At 39.5% G+C, this 24,363-nt stretch overlaps 1 protein-coding gene across 2 annotated transcripts in view; it reads left to right on the top strand.

The window, feature by feature from the left end:
- The window catches only part of LOC105195715 (neurotrimin), a 153,016-nt gene that overhangs the window by 79,537 nt on the left and 49,116 nt on the right, over nt 1-24,363 (top strand). The window contains exons 1-2 of one of the 2 annotated variants that reach the window (XM_039448558.1): nt 1,812-1,992; nt 17,456-17,550. In XM_039448558.1, the coding sequence (XP_039304492.1) occupies nt 1,827-1,992; nt 17,456-17,550 (261 nt within the window). In that variant the 5' untranslated portion in view covers nt 1,812-1,826. Of the gene's footprint in view, nt 1-1,811; nt 1,993-17,455; nt 17,551-24,363 lie in introns of those variants that run through there. The other variant, XM_011161272.3, reaches the window with a different exon arrangement.

Genomic DNA, 24,363 nt, shown 5'->3' with positions numbered 1-24,363 from the left:
AATTGCCAACAATGTTCTCTAGCTGTAAACATGAAACGCGGCACGGTTAAATTCTGCACTTCGTCGGCCATGTTAGAAACGTCTTGTATTTAGCGTTATTGTCGTTGACGAGACCACGACGTGCCTTTGGAATAATTGTAACGCCAGAACGGAGCCGTTATATTTGTTTGCCGGTTAGAGGGTCGTTGTTATTATTCACATAAATTGTTTTTGCAACCTACGCTCTCTTGCAAACAGCGCGAGCGTGCGAATAAAATTTTGGTTATACGCGTCGCGCGTAGTTTGTAAATATTTGGGACAGTTCGATATAAACAAAACTGCGGATAGTTGACATACGGTGGAATCAAACTTAATTTCCGCAAGCGCGCAGGCAGCGGGATATGGCGAAACATCTATTTATACAATGTTAAAAATAAAAAAAGAAGAAATGTTCCACATTTCTCTCCTAGTTATTACGACAGCTCGTGTATATTAACTTTTCATTTTTCAACGTGCAATTTTGACATATTTATCTAAATTTATATTGTCAATTTTATTTCAGTTATCTGTATTTGTCGTGATTAAAAAAGCGTTATCGGGCGTGTCGCTCACTATATTTCTAGAGTAATTTCGTTCATAGTGAGATGAAATAATTTCAGACACCAGGAGCCATACGATTGGCATGTATTACATGATCGATTCTGCATCCATCCTCTATTCACGTTTCATTCGCCGCTTTGTAGACGCTCGGTGCATCTTCAATGCGCCCCATTGACGCTAGATTTCACGATTGCGCCATTGGTTTGCTTCATTTTCGCATCGCTTCCCTCTACACGTTTTCCGTCTTCCAAGATAATTGACATTGCAGTGGTTGAGGTATTATCGTATGGAAAGCGTGAAGATATGATTTTATTAAATTTTAATTTTTTCAAGCATTTTGCCTAAAACGAGAAGATTTTTTGCCACAAAGTTATCGACTGTCTCTTTTTTCATCTAAATCCCGATGAGATACTGGAAACAAATGGATTTTTTCAAGATTAAATGAAGGATGCATTGCGCTTGTTACTTTTTGGCCCGATATTGTTTTATTTTGGTAAAAATATTCGCTTATTATTTATTTTGATAACAACAACGTTTGGGATTTTTTTATTATATTAGATTTTCTCAAATTTAATATGAATTAAGGAATAAAATAGGATGATTCGCCTCTGTCCACCTTCGCTTAGAGTTACGGAATTCTACATAATAGTCTTTAATTAAATGTAACTTGGCAATTCGCAAACTACTCGACTCGTCGAACCCGGAATGGGAATAATGTAAGGTATGAATGGAGATTGGACGGTGGAAAGGAAATATTCTCTCTCAGCAGCAGATTGTTAGATTATAAATTAAAACATTTGGTCGGAGTCAAAGAGATTACCACGGCCAGTACATCTCACGTAATACACTAGCGTCGCTAATTTCGATTTAAAGAAATAGCTGATATGCGAGAATTTTTTTATATTACTCGTAATACATTATAATATTTCTATATATTAATTATAATATGTGATTTTTAAGTAAGTTGTTGAGAACTTATTCGCGCGATTTATTTAGACCATTTTGAATATTTTTTTTTCGGAATATTGATCTTCGATATTCCACTTTGTAATAATTTGAGATCGCGTGTCGCTAACATGTCTCTCGTTAGTAACATGCAAAAATTGTCAAATTTTTACTGTTGATCAAGTGCTGCTACGAGTTCGGCAGATGATCATCGCCGAAACTCGTGGCGTGTTTCTTCCAACCGAATAATTTCACGATGGTGCATTGTGAGCTGCTTGTCGACGAAATTGACGGTGGAGAGGATGAAGGAGGCGACGCGACGCGACGCGACGCGACGCGGAGAACTGTCGAATAGCGGGCAAGTCATACCGAATCTCTGGCAGGGACGGTTGTCGTACAGGGAGGAGACGGCTGAAACGTACGAGGAAGGAGCAGACGTAGATAGAGAATTGTTATCACGGTTCTACGGTAAGTGAGAACCCTCGGTCTGTATACCACTAACGCCGCTGCCGAGTGGCGTACAACTTCGTAATAATCAAGCCCTTGGTGGAAATCCTTCTCGTCTCTCATATACTTCTCGACTTACCGCAGTGGCTTGTATTTTTTTCTGACCGCACCGCATTTTTTTCTGGAGCGAGAAACTGCTCGATTGAATTCGATCGATCGATTTACGTTATTGCTCGTGTTGCTTTCTCGTGAAATATTGTCAACAAACAAAATGTAATTAATAATTAATTTTAAAAACGCATGTTGTTTTTCGATAAATTGATCTTGCTAATTTCTTCTTTTAGCTATTACGTAAAATTTGCATAATACCGTGCTTCTTCATTTGCCGCAATTAAACTTTTAAAATTACAAGGTACTTTCATCTGAAAGTGCATTAATTTACCACTTGGAAAAGTGACAGCTTCAATCGAGAACAACTTCGATCTTCACTTTTCGGTGATTCTATTAATACAGACGGGCAGCAGGCTCGTTCGGAGAGGGAGCTGATTTGTCATCAAGTTTGACCTAATTCTTCAATTTGTCCGATTGCTTCGTTTGACAGTCGTTTCGCGAATATTTGTGTTCTGCGTGAAATCTTACGGTACCTTGGGATTATAATCCCAAACGATAATTGCATCTACATTTATATTTTAAAATTTTTTAAATGTTTTGAAAGAGACGAGAACTCTATCTCTCTCGCAGTCAAGAGCGCATACGTCGTCGTGCGACAAGATGAATGACAGGTATACTATACACGAGGGATGTTCAAATACTCTTATTCGTTAATGTTTCGCGCGAGTGCTGTCTGGTGCAGGAATAAATCCGCAGCCAGTGAAGAAGTTAAGAGGGTCGGCTACACAGATAAAAAACGAGCGAGCTAAGGGTGGAAGGATAACGAGAAGGAGGCGAAAGACGGACCGAAGCCCGGGAAGACGAGGAGAACGAGAGCCGAACAAAAATACTCGTTGAACGTGAAAGAAGTGCGTTTAATTAAACCGACGAACAAGTGCAGGCACGGCATTAACGTCCGTCGCTCTTCCGCGTTTTCCGCACCCGCAGCCGCTTTGTGTTTGCCGATCCGCTTGGTTGGGAATGCGGGATCGATCGCTTCCGGCGGGATTTGAATTTTCATCTGATTATCGAAACACGGGATGATACTACGCAACGTTTGCACTCTGTACGTAGCGCACTTTTAACCGTCAATTGTATATTTTGAGAGCCTGCAACCGTAAATCGCAATTTATTAAATATTATGAAATTTATGTGATGAATTTATATATAATATGAATGAAATGCACGGATAATATTAGATTTGGTAATAATATTTTATTAATTGTTTTTTTTACATTAAACAATAATCTTTGAATTAAATATTTAACAACTCGGTCTATGTGATCTGTAATAATAGCTTCGTTCTCTATCAATCGAGCGTTCAGTTTCGCATGTATGGCTCAGATCGATAAACATTACACAGAACGCGATACGTCGCGGTCGGAAGGAAGCCAAAGTAATAGCAACCGCAAGATAATCTTCTTCGTTTCTGACCCTTCCGTCAGGGTTGTTGGTAACAACTTTTGTGGTGACTGGTCACAAGCATTGACGTCATAACGGCTCGCTAATGTACAGTATTTAATTAACAATTTATTAAAAGTGATCATAGAACGGATATATACATTCGAATACAAATATACATTAAATACACAGGCAGGAATGATTTCATAACATAAATTATGTGCTCGTAAAGATAAATTATATTTTATATATATATATATACACATATATAGTCGTTTGATAATTTTGTTTAATTATATTTTATACAACTATATAGAATTTTTTAATGAAAATATCAATCTCGCGTTGAATTCATCGAGTCTAAGGATACCACGTCAACCTCGCGTCTCTGTCGTAGCCCGCTGGAACGAAAGTCACATCGTAAAACAAAAAATTGGAAAACGCGCTATATATTAACGCAGATGTATTGTATTTCCGTTCCATTAATTTTACGTTCGTTGAAACGTTCGTACAAACCCTACGCGCGCGCGATATTATGTTACCTATTATACATTTTCCTTGCGGCCGATTAATCGATATCGAGTGCGAAATTAAAACGCGCGTCAGCCGCAGCTGAACGAGGTAAGATCGGCAGCGTAATTATTATATATGTCACGGTTTCCGCCTCTTTCTCTTATATAAATAATATTTTACGGTAACGTTGAAAGGTATGTCTGACGTATCGTATGGATTGCGAAGTGAGTCGCCTCTCTATTTCGAGCTTATATACTCGGTTTACTCGTGCACGTTATTTTCTTTTGACGTTACGGTTTCAACTTTCCTCAGCTATCCTTCCCTAATATGCTTATCTTTGTTATACTTATAGTATATGTCTGCGTTACCCTTTAAGGGCTATTGCATTACGTAGGTAACAAGGTTTGGATAGGATCGATCGTTGTAAGCCACTTGAGCCATTCGGGCTGATTGAGGCAATTCATTTCGTTCTCTCATAGTATCATATTATATATTATGCCTCTGCTGTTTTACAATTTCTATATTAATAGATCTTGTGTACCCTCCTCACTTTGCAAAATTTCAAAATAATACTTCAACAATATCATCGTATTAATTAATAGCAACGACAACGTAATACGTATAATACAAATATATTCCGGCAGCATAATATATCGGTATTTTACATAAATGCAATATCTAAACGTTAATGCATAGTAATACATGATATTTGCAATATTGTCAATTTATTAACATGTAGATGGGATTTATCCCGTAATATCCCTCGAATTAGCACTAACTCCCTGCAGTAATTCAATAAACATTTGCGACCGAAGTTACAACGGCCAATAGTTGGCCGCGGATGCGGCCGGATATCACATGATTGGTTACTACCGCCTAGCATCGTGCGGCTGCCCATACACAATCTACGGCACGACTTTTGCGTTATGCATCTTCGTGGATCGTAAATGCCCGTTCGCCCGCGCCGCGCCGCCTTCGGCCACGCGGCATGTGTACCTATATATCGCGTGCCGCGGCCATTACATCTTTACGATTATCCAACGAACAATAAAGCTAACGCACAACCGTCGACTTAATGGATAAGCTCGACGGTAGGTACCGAAGACCGATAAATGCTGCACACACTGCCACACCATACGGTTGCTCGTCGTGCTCTATGCTTCCGCTCGCTTTTAACCAACGTCTGACGATGTTGTTTCACGCTTCGCTGCGAATTTGGAGATACGACGGGATATGTCTTACTGATATTATGTACGCGGTTATGCGCGCATCGTCAACTCACTTTATCTCCGTCGTGGAGGAAGCAAAATGTTCCCCTCGAGCTTTGATTACGCTCCTCGGTCGGACGCAAGTGCGCTTTTGAGGGGCACTTTTAATAAATCTCTCTTGGATGCGATGCTTCTGCGATTCATACGTGAAATGCACCGACTGCTACGACCGAGCTTGTTCGCCAAGAGAGTCTCTTCTCCGGCATTTCACCGTCCACTGCTTAATCTTCCTACCTTCATTACGCTTAACTGACTACAATTATTATTGTCTGCCGCGAATGTCATTGTTAGATTGTGCTTGTTTATTAATTTTGTTTCGTTTATTAAATTTTGCCGAGGTAAAGATACCTTATATTACGCAGACTTTCCGTTAAAGAAATTCTTCAAATGCACAATGTCGACAATTAAACATTACCTATGGAAATTTATGCTTTTAAAAGAAGTGCATTTTCCCTGTACAGCCCGTACTCGACGAAACTTACACAGGAACATTTTGCGGATTCATTTTTATCGTTTATTGTTCGACCGCTTGTGACTCAGTCCGTTCAAACGGCGTTTCCCCGTTTGCCGTGGATTCGTATAAAAGGGGTACTTTATGTGGGGAACGAAACGAATCCCCGAGTTTTTCAAAGGGGCATCCCTTCAGCCCAAACGTAACGTTTGTCTAAACTGCGGCGCTCACTGTAGGTTCCATTTACCGCAGCCTTTTAAAAGCACCGCAAAGCTGAACAATTTCACTGTAACGGTTTCCTATGTAGGACGCTAGTAGAAAAACATCCGATTCTTAGAGTAAATTTTTCACGACTACGCTTGTCTCTCACCTGACATTTCCTGTTGACTCTCGCGTGTGATAAACAAGAACGTTGATAATTATTTCGTAACGAGGTATTTGCGACTGCTGATAGAAAGCGTTTACTATTAAACTCACTAAATATTTTTACAAATATTACAACGTATTTTCTACGCAGTTCAAGATTACTTGACACTTGTGACATTGACATTAGCAGAATTTTACAAAAAAAAATTTCAAGAAAAATAATTTTTATCTCTGTATGTGTGGGAGAGGGAGAGGAATGCAAAATTTGTCGCATAATTAGAATATTTTATTCATCTTTAAGCTTAATTAAGAGGTCAATTTGAACTGAATTTAAATCTGCTACCAAACAGTCAGCATACTTTCCTTAATTGTAATTTATTCGCTCAAAATACGATTTTAAATCGTGATTTCTGTATCTTAATCATCAATTAAAACAAAATCTAATCATAAATCTAATCAGAAAGATATTCCGGTCTTGTAATAATTTGACAACTTTAGGAATACAAAATCGCATTTACGGGAGACACTTTTGGTTATAAAGATATCCTGTTTCGGTTCGGCCAACATACTTCGGTGTTTCAACTCTTGCGTGTGCAGTCACAAAAATAGCGGCGAGATAAAACTCTCGTATAACCGTCTAATAACCTTCTTCCATCGGCAGTAACTTAGTCTGTTCTTTGAAGGGAGTTACTTCAACTTTGCTCCAATTCCTCCGTTCGTCAGCCTCTTTGCTTGTTCCTCTTCCCTCTTCCACCCACCTCGCAGTCGACTCTTCTTTCTCTTCTTCCTCTTCTTCCGTCAACTCTCCACTACGGTTCCGCGAAGTGGCCGAGACCACTCGTTACGAAGACCAATGCAGCAGCGCACCGTCAACAGTACCAACACCAGCATCATCAAATATTAACGGTACAAACAGCAGCGTCTGTAAAGTCCGCGATGCGCAACGGTGGCGGCCACAATGGCGTTTAGATAAGAGAGTGCCATTTGTTTATAGAAATTTCGCATTGTTCGAACGCATTGTTCATGCTCATTAAAACTAAAATTTAAAGAGCGAAAGGGCGGCAAGATCTTGCCTTTCTATGGGCAATTAAGGCGAGAAACCGATCGAGAGAGGCCTGCCTCGAGAAATCGCGAGACGATAAGTGTTTAAAGTAATATCGAAGGTAGCAGCAGCAGCAGCAGCAGCAGCAGCGAGGCTCTACTCACATTCGTTACTTCGCAAGGTGCTTGTATCCATTATCCATTGAACGGACGTGGTTGCTCCCCTTTTTCCTCTGGGCTCGAGCGAGTTACGAGATCGGAACAAAGGGAGAACAAATGCCCCGCTCGTAATGGGCATGGACGTTAACAAAGTCGCGGGCATGTCGCCTTCTTCCCCTCGGGCGCGACGCCCGTAATCTTTCCTCGCTGCGGTTAAATCTTATAGCCGGCCATTGTACCTCGGGCTTAATGACGCCGACGGAACGGACACCGTCGCCGTCGGCTCCACGCCATCGACGGACTGACCGCTCGAATGGAGAACGGTAAGAACCGTCTTACGAAGGGGAGAAGCTTTGCGGGTCTGGCAAGAATGTCGCGCCTTTTATTACTTTACGTGTCGCGAGCATGTATCGCCATTGCGATTGCGATTTATATTATACTTTTTTCCCGTCTTTTCTCATTGTATTACTGTTTTATGGATTCTATTTCTCGCGATGCTCCCCCCTTCCTTTTTATGCCCCTTGAAGGGCCGTTGGCGACATGTCCAGCGTTAATTACAAACAATTAGTCGCGCCGTGCGTTAAACTGTCAACTGTGACATATTGCGTGCACATACGTAGGTGCACGTTATATACATGTACTAGGAAATCTTTTTGATAAGATGATAACTCCAAATACATAGATCAATCCTACATTCGCTAAAGTAGCAACACCGTGCCCTGACATGCAGTAATAAGTATTACAGCTGTAATTGCGACTCTGCGTCGCCGTGTTTCGTCTATTGTTTTCCCTCCTCCGGAGTGAGAGATCAACGTTCTGTACAAGGCGGAGATTATCACGCAGACTTTAGGCAGAGAATTCCGCCGGCAGACTGCACGCGTAGATGTATTTGCCGCGTAAACAATAATTATCGTATGCAATTAAGTGCAGCTTTATTCCCGGCAAGATGAAACTGGAAGTTGGCAGAAGATCCACCGAGCATACGACACGTGTATGTCGCGAGATAATTGCGTTCTCCGAATAATATCTTCTTAGCGCAATCGTAACAATTCTCAATTGCAACGATCTCTAATTCCAATTTGAACCACTGATCACGTGCAAATGAAATATTTTCTTCTCAAAGTTAATACCATTTGTACCAAAAGGTCGATTTTTATCGCCGCGAAAGAGAGGCGATAAAAATATTTAAAAAAATCTCTAAACGAGTAGAAATATTTCTCTTTTCCACTCCGCGTTCTCTTATTATTTATACGTGTTGACTGCGTCGTGTAGTGTGGTTATATTAATTTTAGAATCAGCTTGGCGTTATGACAAACTTGGCAGCGTAATTTTAGAGACGTCTCAGCTGTGCGTGTCAACGTATTTAGCGCGCAAACAATAATTACCGTATGCAATTAAGAGGAATCCCGTCGGTGAAAACGGCTGGGGTGGCAAACGGGGAAAGGAAAGGTGGATGTCAGAGGGCCGAAACTTCTGGTTCCGCGTATAGAGTGGCGAGGCATCGAAACGGAACGTTTGTCAACGCGCGTGTCAACACGGCAGATGAAGAGGCCGACTAATTCGATCTTGTTACTCGGATCAAAGAGCGGCGTGTATCTGTTGAGAAATTTCAATTGATCTTGTCGCGAAATACAGCCCGGTGTGTAAGCTCGGATAGAATTTCCGACGATTTCATCGATAACGAACGTAATACCGTCCCATTAGTAGTATGCGACAGGGATTGGATTTCATTGGAAAATATTTTTGACCGTTTCACACCGGAAAGCTCTTTAATGTGGCTTTGATTTAGGGAGTTTATGGAATACGTGAAATGCGAATTCTCAGTGTTTGGTATCCAAATCCACAACGGTTCGGTTTTATCTCGAATTGATACGGCGCGATACGGGGCATATCGTAATTTGCAATCTGCGTACTGGTTTTCAAGTAATATGATATGCATTATTTTAATTAATATTTAAATTACACGTTATTAAATAACAAATTTCTGTAATGAAATCCGAAATATTTATTCGAGATGCGATCGGAGAAGCACGCCGCAAAAATATAACGGATTAATCATTCACCGTAGATATCCCGAGGTTTATTAAAAGTTCCAAGATATTTCGAGTTTTAATTAATGTCTGCTTCTCCCACTTTTGTTATTTACGTGGGAATGTTGATTGACGTTCCGAATTTGATGCAAATCGTTATATCGATCCGCTTTTAATTCAAAAGGTAATCTCTATGCAAAATAATTTCTCGGAGAAAATTTTATTATTCGTAACAGTGGTACATTCAATAATCTCGAAGGATAACACATCTCTTTCGAACGTATAAACGGTATATAATTATCTTTTTTTTTACGCCGCGCCGACTCAAATATTGTCACGTCATAAAGCGCTCCATTCCATTTTGTCTCGGGGGATTACCGCATAATAAGGTAAAAAGGCGAACGCGGACGTTTCGCTCGTTGAGAATTAACTGTAAGGAAATATCTGCGGGCCGCAAAACCACGGAGTGGCACATTCTCTCTTTTATATCTCGCATTATACATTTATTGTACCGTGTAAGCCAGGTGGGCAAGGGTCATTATGAACTTATAATTTCCCCGGGAAGCGAACTACCCGGGAGACGGAAAAGAATTCACGAGGAAGCTCGATTTCCCTCGATATGAAAATCGCTCGTGCGAAATACATGCGCGAATGAACCGAAAACGGTGGGGTGGCAGAGGTAGCGGGGAAACCGCCGGGGAATAGAAAATATAATGTATTGTACAAATGTTCGCTGGGTGTATAACTTATAGCACTGTAGTATCTTGAATGCTCCGCATAAGCGTACCCGTGTATACGTACGCGTGCGATGTGCACATTTTCGCGAGATTTTACCAACAACAAAGAAAGAGAGAGAGGAGAGAAAGATGTGTCAGAAATTGTGCGTTTCCCTTCTTTAGTTACGGATTATTCCCTGACGAGTACAATCGGGTAGACCAAATGTAAATCATCTTAGGCTGGAAATTGCGGAAGGGGTCGCTCAGAAATGCGAATCGTCGACAGAGTGGAATACCGTCTCACCGAAGCAGGGCTATAGATCTCGATATGGTATTTTTATTGTTGCGGGTAATCTTTTTTTTCGGTGGCGTTCTCCCCTTGCTGGCTTTTGAACCCGAGAGTAATTGAATCCGTGCGAGCGAACTAAGATTCCTCATCTCTTCGGACAGCGCGGAGGGAAAGACAAAGAAAAAAAATTGAATCTGCCTCTCTCTTTCTCTTCTAAAGTAGCGTAATCTAATTCTTTTTAATACATTTATCCAATTGTTTCTTTTTAGATACGTCATAATGTAATTTTTTTTTCAATAATAGTTCATATATCACGTGTGTGCGTATGTGTGCATACATTTGTTATATGATCAAAATTTTGTAATAAAACGCTGACATCTAAAACTTGATTAAATGATTTAATCCAAAGTGTTGATCTATTTTTAAAGCAAACTAATATAAAAGCTATCGGTGTCTATATTTTGTGCGATTGATTCCAAAGACAAATTAGTTTGAAGCTGAAATGTTTGAATTTTTGTATTTATAGCTTACATGCTATTTTAAATCGAACGAACGAGTTTTTAATTTGCACCCGTTCATTCATTCAATTCTTCTCAAGGACTTTTACTACATTCCCGCAGCGTTCTATCTTTGAAAAAGAAAGTATCGAGGATCGATTTATTCTATAAACTCGTGCGAATCGGTGACCTAAATTTTTACGATGTCATCATTATTTATTAAATGTGAAATATATAAAGTGCGATATTTTTGCGGATAATGTATTTATAAACTAATCACTATAGGTTTGTCATCATAAGCGTAAGATCGGGTATTCTAGAGGCAGCGTTATCTTGGCGATATTTTAAATAGGTTTTATTATATGATATATCACGATGATTTAATTTCCGCCAAATAATGACACTGATAGAATTAAACGTTGTGTAATAAAATTATTTGTATCGACATTTGTGAAATTTTATAAGTTTATTTAACAAAAAATAATCCAGTTAATATATCTTTTAATAGTATTTTTTAACACACAGTACTTTGCAATTTTATTTTTAAATACACGTTAAAAAACATTATAAATATGCGATAATAAGTTTGCTAAAAAATTCAATGTTAACTGTTCCGGAATAGTTATGATATATAAATCGCGTAAAACCGCGCGCGATTTCATGTCGAGAAAGGGGCGTTGAATAGCGTTTTAAATAATATAAAAATATTTCCAGCGGCATTATGTGTGTGCATACTTAGGGAATATTTTCCACGTGCGCTGCCACGGCATCGCGGCAGTCGCAGACATCCTTACATATATCAGCTGACATTATCCAACAATAGTTTGCTGGCCGGATTGCTGAACTTGAAAAGAGCCCGCTGTCACGAACACGTCGACAGCACCTTGAAAACCCAAGTGGCCAAAATAAATAGACCGACACGAGGTAGGAAACGTGAGGTCGTTCCTGGTGCATGAAAGTGTAAACCCAGATAACAAAGTGTGTCCCGACACGAAATGCAATCTGTTACAAGTATCACATGCTGCTTCTTTGCCAACACATCCCGGTGGCAATAAACCTGAAACGCGGCGACACAACTGATATCGCGCACAAACATACTGTCCCGTTGTACGACACGACACTGGAATAATTAATTGTTCCGCCGGTGACCTCTTTCTTCAGATGAAACGATTTCCTGCGGTCACCGTTCGTTGTTCTGCGCTGCGAGAATTAAATGCTTTTCTATTTATTCTCACGTCGATTCTGAATGCATATAAATTGGAGCATATAAATTGACACTGTGAAGCTCCTTCTGTAACCGTTACGTTAGCAAGGCAAAGGTGCATAATGATCTTCGTAGTTCACAGCATTTACTTAAAGATAAAACTAAAACTCGAAAGCTCTTTTGTCGCGAGAGGCATCGTTTATCTCTGGCGGACCACGGTACATCAATTCGTGGCCGGCGTCGTGGTCTATTATTACAACAAATTGGACACGGATCCTATTCTCGTGTTTCCCGTAGATTCCCACCAACTATTTCTCGCAAGGAATGAGTTTCGAATGAGTTACCGTTGCAGGCATTAAGCCGTTTGCAACGAGAGAGCCGTGCGCGGAAGGGAAGTTACTACTAGCCCGCGCGAAGTGATTTCAGAGGAGCGAGATATTTCAGACTCCAGAAATGGTGAAATAAAGCGGCCGACGCGTTGCGCTGTTCATGGCTCGTTATTATGCTATACGCCTTGTACCACGTGGGTTCACGAGGAGCCGCGAAATACTGGAGCGAGAGGGATGAGAATGAATGAACGAGAGTAGAAACGAGACCGACGGAGGCGCTGAGTCTTGAGAAAATGAGAAAGGGATGGGAAACGCTATGAGAGACGTACCGTGGCCTGGTGCGAAAGGGAAGAACGACGGATAAAAACGAAGTCCAAGTGCTGAATTAGACGATGCATAAAAGGAAGGGAATGTTCTACCTGAGAATAAAGAGAGAGAATGAAGAAATGAGAGCTTGCCGTTGCGATGAGAAAGGGAGGCGAAATAAATTTCCTATTAGACTCCGCCGCCGTCGATATTATTCAACCAAGGTGTGTTTAGTCGCAAATAATACCAAGAAAAAATTAATTTTCTTATGTAACATTTAAGTATAATCGTTGGATCGTAAATTAGTTGTATTATTCGGTAAGACTCGTGGAAAACGTGTAGTCTTACGTGAATGATCGAAACGGGAGCTGAAAGATGAAAACTAGCAATTTTCAATGCCAATGGTATTTCCGAATAACGGGTGGTGAACCAGAATCAAAGGGCGTGCACACGGAATGCAGCAAGTAGCGGGATATAGCACGAATCAGCTCAAATAAGTCGCGACGGTTCGGATAATGAGAATAGAGGTCGAGTAGGGTGAGGAAGATCGGGCAAGGGAGCGTTATGCGAGCAAGTCGGAAAAGAGGCGAGCTTTCGAGAATCCGAAGCACGGCAAACAAGTGAAAAAGGGGATGGGAAACGCGCGTACATAAAGCATCTCGCGCTTCGGGGATTTCGCGACGCGTATTTGCCAGCGGCTGCCATAAATGCCAGAGAAGAACCATAAATAGGGGCGTGAGCGCGTTGTCGGACAGAACGGACGGAATTCTCGTTATTCCGCAGTGTTGTAACCGCGCGACGAGTGGAAACTACGCGATTTTCCATTCGCGTCCACGATGATAATCTTTCGGTATTATGCGAGGAGCCCGGGACTTCCGGTTGTTCCAAATTCTTTTTGCTGAGAAGAGAACCACGATCCTTCGTCTCTCTCTTTCTCTCTTCGTGTATTCTTCCGTTTGACCTCGCTCCGAGCGTGCTTCCACTCGAAAGCCGAAGCGACGAAAATCGAGGCAGCATGGTGAGAAATGCCACATTGCGGAGGTGTTTTAACACGGTTCACCGCTTCCCAGCTATGCGAGCTTTTCACGAGCGATAGCGATAGACAAGATCGTAGTTTATTTACGGATAGAGTATTATTAATATAATATGAGAAGATACCGCTTAAGAGATTAATTACGAGAACGTTAATGTCACTTTGGTTTGTAACGAAGCTTAACCCTTTACCTTCTATCTTTGTCCAAGCTTTTTAATTATACGTTGTTTTTATGTCCATCGTATATCATTTCTATACCACTCGCGTATCGAAAATATATTTCTCTCGCAATGATATACGCGCTTATACACTTTTTCCGAATTGTGGACCAGCGCGGTTGTACAGATAAATGAGATCATAAATGAAAACTTATTTCGAATCGTAAATGTCGCGGGATGACTGGAATTTAAAAAAAAAAAAAACACCGCCGGTTCTCGTGCTCGAAATCCGGGCGTTGATATTTTGACGTTCGTCCCATAAAGTGCATTAGTGACGATGTGCATCGGTGAACGCTCGTGATATTTTTTATCACTCTTCATCCTCGTGCCCTAACTCTCGCGTGCTCGCCGTTCCTTGCTCGTTTTTTTTCGAAATGGTCGACTATTGGATTACTTACATACGCTTCGTCGACTATAACTTAAAATGCCATGCCGGCCGACAATATGCGGGAAGCAGCGGGTAAGGGTCGTGAAAAATGCAGGCCCACGCTACTTCCGAATTGTCGATGTTGCAGACACATTTTTGTCTTCGGTTCCAAGGTTAATTGGAAAATATCATAGATAGCGCTTCTGGAAAAATTTACAGCGGCGGTAGGCGTTCACTCCGAGTCGTTGAACGTTATCGTTGAGATTTGCGATGCAAATACAATGAAGGTCGTAAATAAAATTGTAAATGGACGACTTTTATAACGCAAACTCGAGAATAGATCGCGACAAGTTAAATATGAAGAAGTACAAAAACCGTAAGTTTCGTACTTCAATACTCTAATAGGGAACTACGTCGAAAATTCTGAAACGTAAGAACAAATATCGCCTTACTACCGCCGCTCCGTCTTCAAAGACGATCGATTACATTCTTTATTCACAGCCATTAGTTACTTTGCTCTTAGCTTCTCGAGAGTTTCTTGATTAAATAGCGACTTGTTACCGGAGTGTAAGAATACAATAGTATTCCACCTTATTATACTTACAAAAGATAATCTGTCATACGCATACTCGTTCCATCGTAGTCTTCTGTTCCGATCCGCGCAATTTCATCCAATTGATCACGTGGATCAAGAGGCTCGATGGATGAAAGTCGAACTCGCGGGGATACGCACTCTTCTCTCGAACATTCTCGCAGATAAAGGGTACGTGACGGTGAGAGTCATATGTCATTCAGAAGTCGTTCCGCCGCGCCACGCTTCTTGTTCGCGAGAAATAAAAAAGGATTTGTTCGCCCTCTTCTCGCGCAGTTCTCGTCGGAACACTTTGGACTCGGGACGGCCATTCTGCGGGTAAGTCCGATCCATCAATGCCCGCCGAAGCGACGGCCTTGGTATCGGCCGAATTTCCCGCGAGGGCCACTGCACGGCCGCGCGGGCCGCCAACGTACATACGGGAAACTCTCCGCCGGAATTATGGTTCCCTTATGCTCCCATTACCGAGCCATCTACGATTATGCTCGCGCAGGTTTCAGCTTCGCTCGCGCTTCCTCGCTCGCTTCACGGATTTGCCCTCGCAAACAATCTCCGTAGGGCATTTTTGACCCTTGATGGATGTTGACCTTTTAATAGGTCTCTCGCTCGGAGAGGAGGCCACGTTTGCCGTTCGTCGTTGCGTTGTGTGCGTGCGTTGCGCGTATATTTGCCTGTGTGCGTGGACTCGGGCGAGATTTGATGGACAATATCGTAATGCAGTCGCCGGAATAATTTCGTATCAGCGATACTGGCTGCCGAGGATATCCTTGACCGGTGATCGATGCTGACGTTTACGCGTTATCGTCACTGGAGGAGCAGATGACAGCAAAGGGGAGCTTGTACTTTATTTACAATTTTGTTACCGGAAGAGCGATTATATCAGTGTACACAGGTACACAGGATATGCACACTTTGCCGAATTCGTTTTAATCGAATACATTTGCGCTGATTGCTCTTTTATACCGTGTACCTTTTCCGTGTAACGTGTATTTCATGTTTTGCAAAGATACACTAACATGGAGAAATGTAATTTAATTTTTTTCCGCGATTACACGTGTACACATTCAAGTTAACCAATTTATTTCGCTTCAATAACGATGATATAATAAAACTTATCGATCCGAATAAAAATCAATTTGTACTTTATACAATTTGCCATCAAATTCAATTTCGTATGTTATCGCGCTGCGAAAATTCTTATTGATATAACGTGGCCCGGCTCGCAAAAGTTGTAATTGAAATTTGTGTAGGTCATTGTCATAAAGTGTACGCGCAGATTGCATTCTAGACACACGCATCCTGTATGCTTACGTTTGACATTACCAATGATCAATAGGACTTAGTCAATTCTCATGCGTACGTTTGATGGAAGATCAGTAGCTAACGTTCCACGTTACTAAATTGCGTATGACGTTACTAACTTGCATTTCAGGCTATGCCTATAGCCTGCGATTGTCCCGTTTCCGCACAGACGTGATTATCTGTCTTCCTTATTCCACGTTCTACGCGCAACACTCATATTATGATTTGCAACTCGATGATATTCACTCCTTATTGGTACGGCAAGTACGACTAGGACGTACAAGCTGATCGCATTGCGTGCCACATCGAGTGCATCCAATAATATCGCATTAAATTACTTGGGGATAAATCTGCAACGGGCAATCCAAACGTACATTTATCTTTCACGCTGTGCTGGTGGCCATTTTTCTTCTCGGCGCCCTTTTACCGCCCCATATCATATTTTATATCACTGGATATAATTTCTCCGTGCGCCTCCCATATGATATTAATGTTTTTACGCTTGGTATTTGAAGATACAACATTCTGCTGAAACGTGTATATATATATATATATATATATATATATTTATGTGTCAAAGATATTAATAATGTGAAAAAATGTTAGAGTGAAATAAAGGTAAAAGTGACAAATCACTTAAAAGTTAATTTAATTAAACGTTTCCTAAATATATGAGTTATTCGAATAATATTTACAATTTTAATAAGAAAAATACGATAATTAAATTATTGTAATTAAAGAATTTATGTAATAAAACATCATATTGATAGATTTAATTTTGATGTTAAAGAACAGGCGAAATAATTTATTTACTCTGGATTTTTAGCAAACAATATATAAATAAATTAGAAAATTAATTTTACTTCTTTTAAATAGAAAATCAAATTAGACTTAAATAAAACATCATTTATATGATCCAGAATAAATTAACATTGATAGAATGAAAATTTAATTATTTTTAATTACATTTATTTTAAATTGCAATTGAATAAATTAAAATAGAATTGCTTTAAATTATATATATATATATATATATATATATATATATATATAGATGTAAATGACACACATACACATATACAATATTTAGAAACGATGTATATTTGTAATTAATTGATGAATTGACATGTTTAAAGAATCTTCAAATATTTACTTCAAATATTTATCATTTCAATTTGCTTATTTTAAAACAAAATTCTTTCATTACGATGTCGTTCTTCTCTAAAACAATGCAATTTTATTTTCTTTTTAGATCCTAAATTCAAGGAGCCAATAGCCAATGTAACCGCGCCGGTTGGAAGGGAAGCTATTCTCTCCTGCGTAGTTCAAGATCTCGCCGGATACAAGGTAATTCGAATTTTTATGGATACGTATAAGTGCTTTATCGATCGATTCTTTTATTGTAGTATGGCACGTCGTTAATGTGTCAATTAAACCTGTCACATCTTTGTATTCGACAAATTCTCTTAAAAGTCGTTTCTCATTTTCCACGTTTTAATTAATGCGGATATATAATTAAATTTTCTTTAATAATTCTAAGCTCTTGTGCAGTTAAAAAATTAATTATATCTCAACACTTAACTTTTTTTCATGAATGAATCAACACGCTTATTATCAACAATTTTAGAATCGCTTTTAATTAGAAAGATCAACGTACTGAAAATATTCGAAAATTAAGAAATAGTAATATTTTTCTTATAATGTTATATTATTTAATGTTTTAAACTTTTGATAAACATAATCTGTTTACCAGCTTATGTATTTTCATACCTCAAGTTTTACTTTGAGGGATCATAAAATGTGTTTTTATAGCGTACTTGTGAGAATAATTCATGAATAAGTAGTTACGAACTAGCTGCGAAATTCTGCGCGGCCATTTCACAGCACCGCGAATGCCCTCTACGATAAGAAGTAATTAAATGGCGTTAAGTCACTTTAAATGACGCGATAGTTTCGTGATAGTTTTTTATTAAGATAAAAATTGTACCGATACAGGTTAATGAGTAACAATCTGACAAAATCTTAAGCTAATGCAAATAATCACAAATGTCGTTAAATAATCTACTAATCTATTTTTTACATTTTCATCATTTTAACATATTGTTTGAGATTTTTCTGTTATGCCAAGTCAAATTATTAAGATTAAAATCAGAATTTTTTTACATTCAATTCTATAACGTCTAGATTTAAAATAATTTAATATTCTCAGTAATTGCACAATCAATTCTGTTATTATTTTTGCGCACCGTTGGTACTAGCAAATTTTACATTAGCGTATAAAAAATATGATATATTACGGATTAAAACTACTCATAGAAATATTCTGGAATAAAAGAGAATCTGGGACATTATACAATGGGTCGACTTGTTTAACCCATTGACCTCGTTAGCAAACCACGAAAAAAATTAAATGAATTTCTAGCTTTTTCCGGCTCTCTTTGCACACTGCCGCGCACTTCAGACGGCCTGAAGAATTCTCCCGTGCAGTCAAAGCAATTAGTTAATTAATTAGTAAAATTACGTGGAGAGGTATAAAAAATGAATACTCATCGGGTACAAGCTAGAACGATCTTATTCAGTCTTTATTCGCAATTTCGGTTCAGCTGTCGTCAGCTAAAGTGGGTTTAGCGACAGTGTTATGTAGGTAATGACTTTTGCGAAGTACTAATTAGAGAATGAAAACCACGTGAAGTAAGAACAGCGTCTCGAAGAGGAATTTGATAAAGTTTCTGTCTCGAAGATCGGTTGCTCATCAGTCTTTCCTCTTTCTCTACTAATATATGTAATGGAAATGTAAATACTCCAATAACTTATAATATTATTCGAATAAATTCTAATAATATTTATTTTTGCTCTATAACCGTAAGTTAATTTTGCATCGGTATAAATTCTGTTCGTCAAATAAATGTCAAAATAATCACATAGATTTAGCATTCTCAGCCATATGCACCGCATAAACTTCTCACGAATTTGCTGTAACTGCCATATAAAGTTTGCGCATAAAGTCTCATTAAAATAAAAGGTTACATTTTTATCCGTTTTCTAGTTGGCGTATAACGCAAAGTTAGGTTATAAATAAGCTTTGTACGAGAGATTTTTCCAAGCATATATTTGTTTGGCAAGTCGAGGCAGTAGAAAAGCACGACCAATAAGAAAGTCGTGAAGAAAGGAAGGTGCCATTGCAGTGTAAACGAAAAGGCGTTTCAAACAATAGGGCATTAGCTTTGTGAACTGTAAAGTGCTTGTTACTTTGTTCACATTAAATGCTACTTGTGTTACGGGCTGCACAATGAATTATAATTGCTGAAAAATGTTGGCGAAGGAATGCTTTTGAAGAAGTTCTGTAAAAAGCTCTTGGCATATTAAGTTACTCTTCATTATTACATTTTACTATATTGTAAGGAAAAACCATAAAAAACTTTATATAAATGTATGTATATATATATACATATATATGAAATATATACATATTGGATTGAAACAGAAGTTTGTAGCGTTTTTTAAAATTCCAAGGCAAATATTTGTACATAGATTTACTCAGCTGCACACATATTGCTATGTACTTTTGTTCCAACGATGTATTACGGTGGTCACTTATTCTGTTCGTGTATATTACGCAATTTAATTGAAAAAGCTCGTTAAGGTTGTATGCAAGATAACACATACGTGAAAGCCACAAATGTGACATTTGAAGTCACATACATGATATTCAAAGCTTAAGCTTGCTATATCTACACGTATCGTTTTATACTAAACAGTTATTACGTATTGTGTTTTGCGTAACAATATTTATAATTTTATTATAATCATTTGTGATATTGCCCTTGGTATAATTATTAATATTGGATATTTTTTGTATTAAAGAAATAATTATTATGTATTATATTACAAATAAATCTTGAATTTTTGATATTTGAATAATATCTGATACTCGACACTGTGTTTCAATCTAATTGTAGATTATTATTGCATAAAAAAATTTTATTGTTACACAAAGCATTTTTGTTAAATGACATTTACAAATATTGTATCTTTCTGATCAATTAAAAGCAATATCAAAATAATTATTTCATGTACGAGGATTGCAATTGAATATACCTATTTGTCGTTCGCACCGATGGCTTCCGCAACGTTTGAATTACATTCCATCAATCGAGAATTAATTGAGGGTTGCTTAATTAAGGGGCGATACAGGTTATTTGGCTTTTAATTGTCGATCATATCGTAAAACAGCTCCGTGTAACAACGGTCATTATTCTTAGTTAACTTATGTTAGTAAAGCCCACTGCGTAGACGAGAGCTTTACTCAATGATTACTTGTTACATCTTTAAATAAGTAACGTATCAGCGTGCATTACTTGGGACAATAATGGCGGAACGCACAGCTACTACAAAATTCGAAGAATAGTAGCATCTGCAAGAGCGAGGGAAGATTTATACGCAATGAAACGGCGTACTGGAATCGCGAAGGATCGACAAGAGGAAAGGTATTGAAAACTATTCATCCTGCGCCGGTTCGCCCAACATGAAATTCAAATCGATGCATTTATAGAGACCACGCGGACCCGTCCACGACCGACATTGCTTACGTGGGGACGACGTGGTGTTGGTCATAGGGGGATAGAGGAGTCCGATGGGTGGGTGGGATAGGGTGGAATAATCGCGCCGTTTATAAGCCAGCGGTGCGTCGGTCGGTGTTCCGGCTATGCATTAAGATGACGGATAACAGCCGCAGCTATGCCGGAAGGCTCGAATCGTCACGATGCGGAGATAACGACGCCTCTCCAGGCTCGCGTCGCTCCTGGTTTACGTGGTACGCGCCGCGGACATTAACCCTTTTACTTGCCCAGGGGACGCGATATTCGCACGCGCGCCCGCGCCGTGCATTCCGTCAGTCGCATCAGGCATACCGGATTTCAAATTTTCCCCACCGTTGATCGCGAGTGTGTAGATATCTCACTGCTTACCTTACAGCCACCAGTATGATAATATTAATGTGCGACAGCAAGTGCAATTATGTATACCCGGATTCGTCGAGTATTGCGATCAGTCTTCATAATAAAGAAATGAACTCCGCTTTCAGCTGAAGGCCTAAATTATCTATATGATCTAGTTAATCTTAAATTTACTTTGCTAAACATTTTAACGTTGAATTAGTGGAAACACGTACACTATTATTGTCTTGCTTTTGAAACAATTACATCTTTTCGATCGACCGTGTATTCGACAGGTTGCGCGACAGAACTAGGGCGTTCAGTATATAGCAACGCTATAATAGATGTTCATGAAAGCAGGACTAAGTTATGGCCTCAGGATATAATAATGGGTTGACCGGGGTGATTGAGCATAGTCTTCTCAAGATTATAGTTTCGACCGAGAGCTATCAGCTCCGCTTGGATTTTAATTGCGAAGTTTTGGCCCGCGCATTCGGCTCCTCGACTCCGAATAGCCGTGACTCGTTAATTAATGCTTGACTTGACTTAGAGTCGCATAGCCGATTACCGTTCGATTTCTATAATCGCTCCTTTCGATCGTCGCGGCGTCATTTGTGATTCATTTCTAATTATAAGCCGAAACACGTACAATTGTTGGAAAATACGACAGGCAGCTTCGCGTCGCGGCACAGGTTAATTTTATTAAAATAAACCAGATAATAACCAAGTAATTGCGTCGCCTCTGGCATAGCTAAGTGTGACAATGTAACTTGGTTCATTAATAATAACGGTACGTTAATTATCGGCGAATTTAACGGCGCGCGGTATCTTACACGAACTGAAACTTGGAATAATATGAAGTGGATCAAAATATCAATGTGCCTGATGCAGCCGAGGTACGGCACGCTCATTGCTCATTCATCGGTTTACTCTTTAACGACGAATAATGGTACTTCATTATGATAACGTTCATCAATTGATATTCAGCAATCGATGGCGTCGGCCAACGGTGGTCCGACTTCCTTCCAGGTTAAGTCGACGATCTAATTGGCACTTGGAATCACGATCATTGTATTTCTTCAGCGTATTTCCCCACCGACTTATTTTATCGACGATTTATATTCCGACGACGCGACGGACGGGGAAGCGAATTTACACGTCGTCGAGAGGAGTTGCATCTGGCAGTCGCGGATCAATCTGAATTCGCAAACACCGCCGTCTCCGCGTTCCACTTCGTCTGCCTGCAGGCCGCCCCGACTCATCGGCTTTCGGGCCATAGGGCTGGATTAATCATGGTCCTCTGTAAGCACTGATGCATCCGCTAATCCGGGACTCTCTCACTCGATTCAACCATTTCTCCGGAACGATCTACCGTGCCATTATATAATGGTGACTGGATTCGCCGGATTAAATCCACAAACTATTAACTCTGTAACTGCCTGAATGTACCGGTGTACTTGGCTGAGCTCCGATTCTATTTGTTTCAGCTGTCCAATCGCAATCGAGAATCGGCGAAAAACAGCGGTAAATGAAGGCACTTATCACCGCTTATTTTTATCGTGAAAATATCATTGTTAACGCTGCGCGTATATGTATTTGCTCTCTAAAATATTTTACATTTTCTCTACTATTTTTGCATTTATACGTGAAAAGCTGTGTGTATATTTTGTTAACATCCATTTTCATTGTTTTTTTGTAATTGAAAATAATTGTAAAGGTAAAGAAACCTAACGTTCGATGCATGAAAAATTGCATTAATTTGTAAAATGTACTAACTACGTTGCTTAAATGGATAGCTGATGAAGTTAAAAGTTTTACGAGACGAACCCCTTCGGACCCTTGGTTGTTCTCAACCGTGACAGAGCACAAGCCCGTAACTCTTGGCAACCTTGTAAACGTATAATCGATCTCGCTAATTAGAAAGCAAACGCGATTAATGGAGAGGAACATAGAATTTTTTACTCTGTCTCGACGCAATAATGTTATCACAATATCGTAGTCTAATAAATTTTATAATGTTATTGGATGAATTTATAATGAGAGAACGTGAAAGAGAAAGAGGGTGGTTAGGTGGGTTTGATTTTATTTTATCGATATTAATAGAAATGTGCAAGTGTATAGACCTGAATTGTCTATTACGAAAGTTCGACGTTTGACGATTGAAGGGCAGGCGCGAACACTATTTACGGCCATTTCGTTCGCGAAGTCGAGAGATTCTGCGACTGCCGCTTGCAGTCGATATTAGACCGATATTCATGAAGTAAATATGCATTTAGATAGAGAATTAACGTGGCAGTTAGCCTTGCCTTTGGTCTATAGTATGTTGTATAATGAGTGTAAAAGGGCACAAAGGAATGATGTCGCTAGAATTTAGAGCATCCGCTGAAGATTCACAAGATTCGCGTTCGCGAAATATTTCACGATGGTAAATTTGATGACAATGATAAAGGAACATTTGCAGGATTATTTCGCCATTTGACAGACTCGGGAATTGTAATGTAATTTAATCGGGGAGGGAAGGGCGAGGGGAACGAGCAAAGAAAATGTAAATCTCCTATCGCGGCGCTCGCGAGATCGATATGCATTTGGAACGCAGATTACCGAAACGATCAAACTCCATTCTTTTGCGGTGCATAACCACGACATAAAGCTAGATAATTCGTTAATTGAAGAATTGAATTCGTAATCTCCGGAGATCACGGACGCCAGATATAAATAATCCGTACGTCAACGTCACGAAATTAAAGAACCGACGATTCGTTGAGAGGTCGCGCTCAGCTACTTATAATCTCATTTAGTCCCGATCCCTTGCGTTTGTTCACGTCAGAAATGAATATCGGAGTTGAATGCGGTCACCCGTAATATATGCGATATACACGTTTCGTTTATACCGGATTAGTCAGTCAGTAGAATTAACTAAATTTGAATATCATCGGATGAATATGGTTTAATGCAAATTATGGGATACTCAAAATTGCGGCAATCGGCGTCGACAAGTATGCGTGCTGTATACGTATATGTTGCATACGCTTGTCGTGTGCGCGTATTGTACATGCGTGTCGCGTACAACCCTCCATTATTGCGTATATTTTTACCAAAGATACTTTTCGCGTAAAAGTGCTTCCACTTTTGCTTATATTTCGATTAATTAAGCTCTTTTAGCAAAAACGCAAACGTGTCTAATCTCTGGCTAATGGTACGTTGCTACGGGCGGCACAATTTGCTG

Source organism: Solenopsis invicta, chromosome 4, assembly GCF_016802725.1.
Source record: "Solenopsis invicta isolate M01_SB chromosome 4, UNIL_Sinv_3.0, whole genome shotgun sequence".
NCBI lineage: Eukaryota > Metazoa > Arthropoda > Insecta > Hymenoptera > Formicidae > Solenopsis > Solenopsis invicta.
Note: the sequence above shows the minus strand (reverse complement) of the source record. Positions and strands in the feature narration are given on the sequence as shown.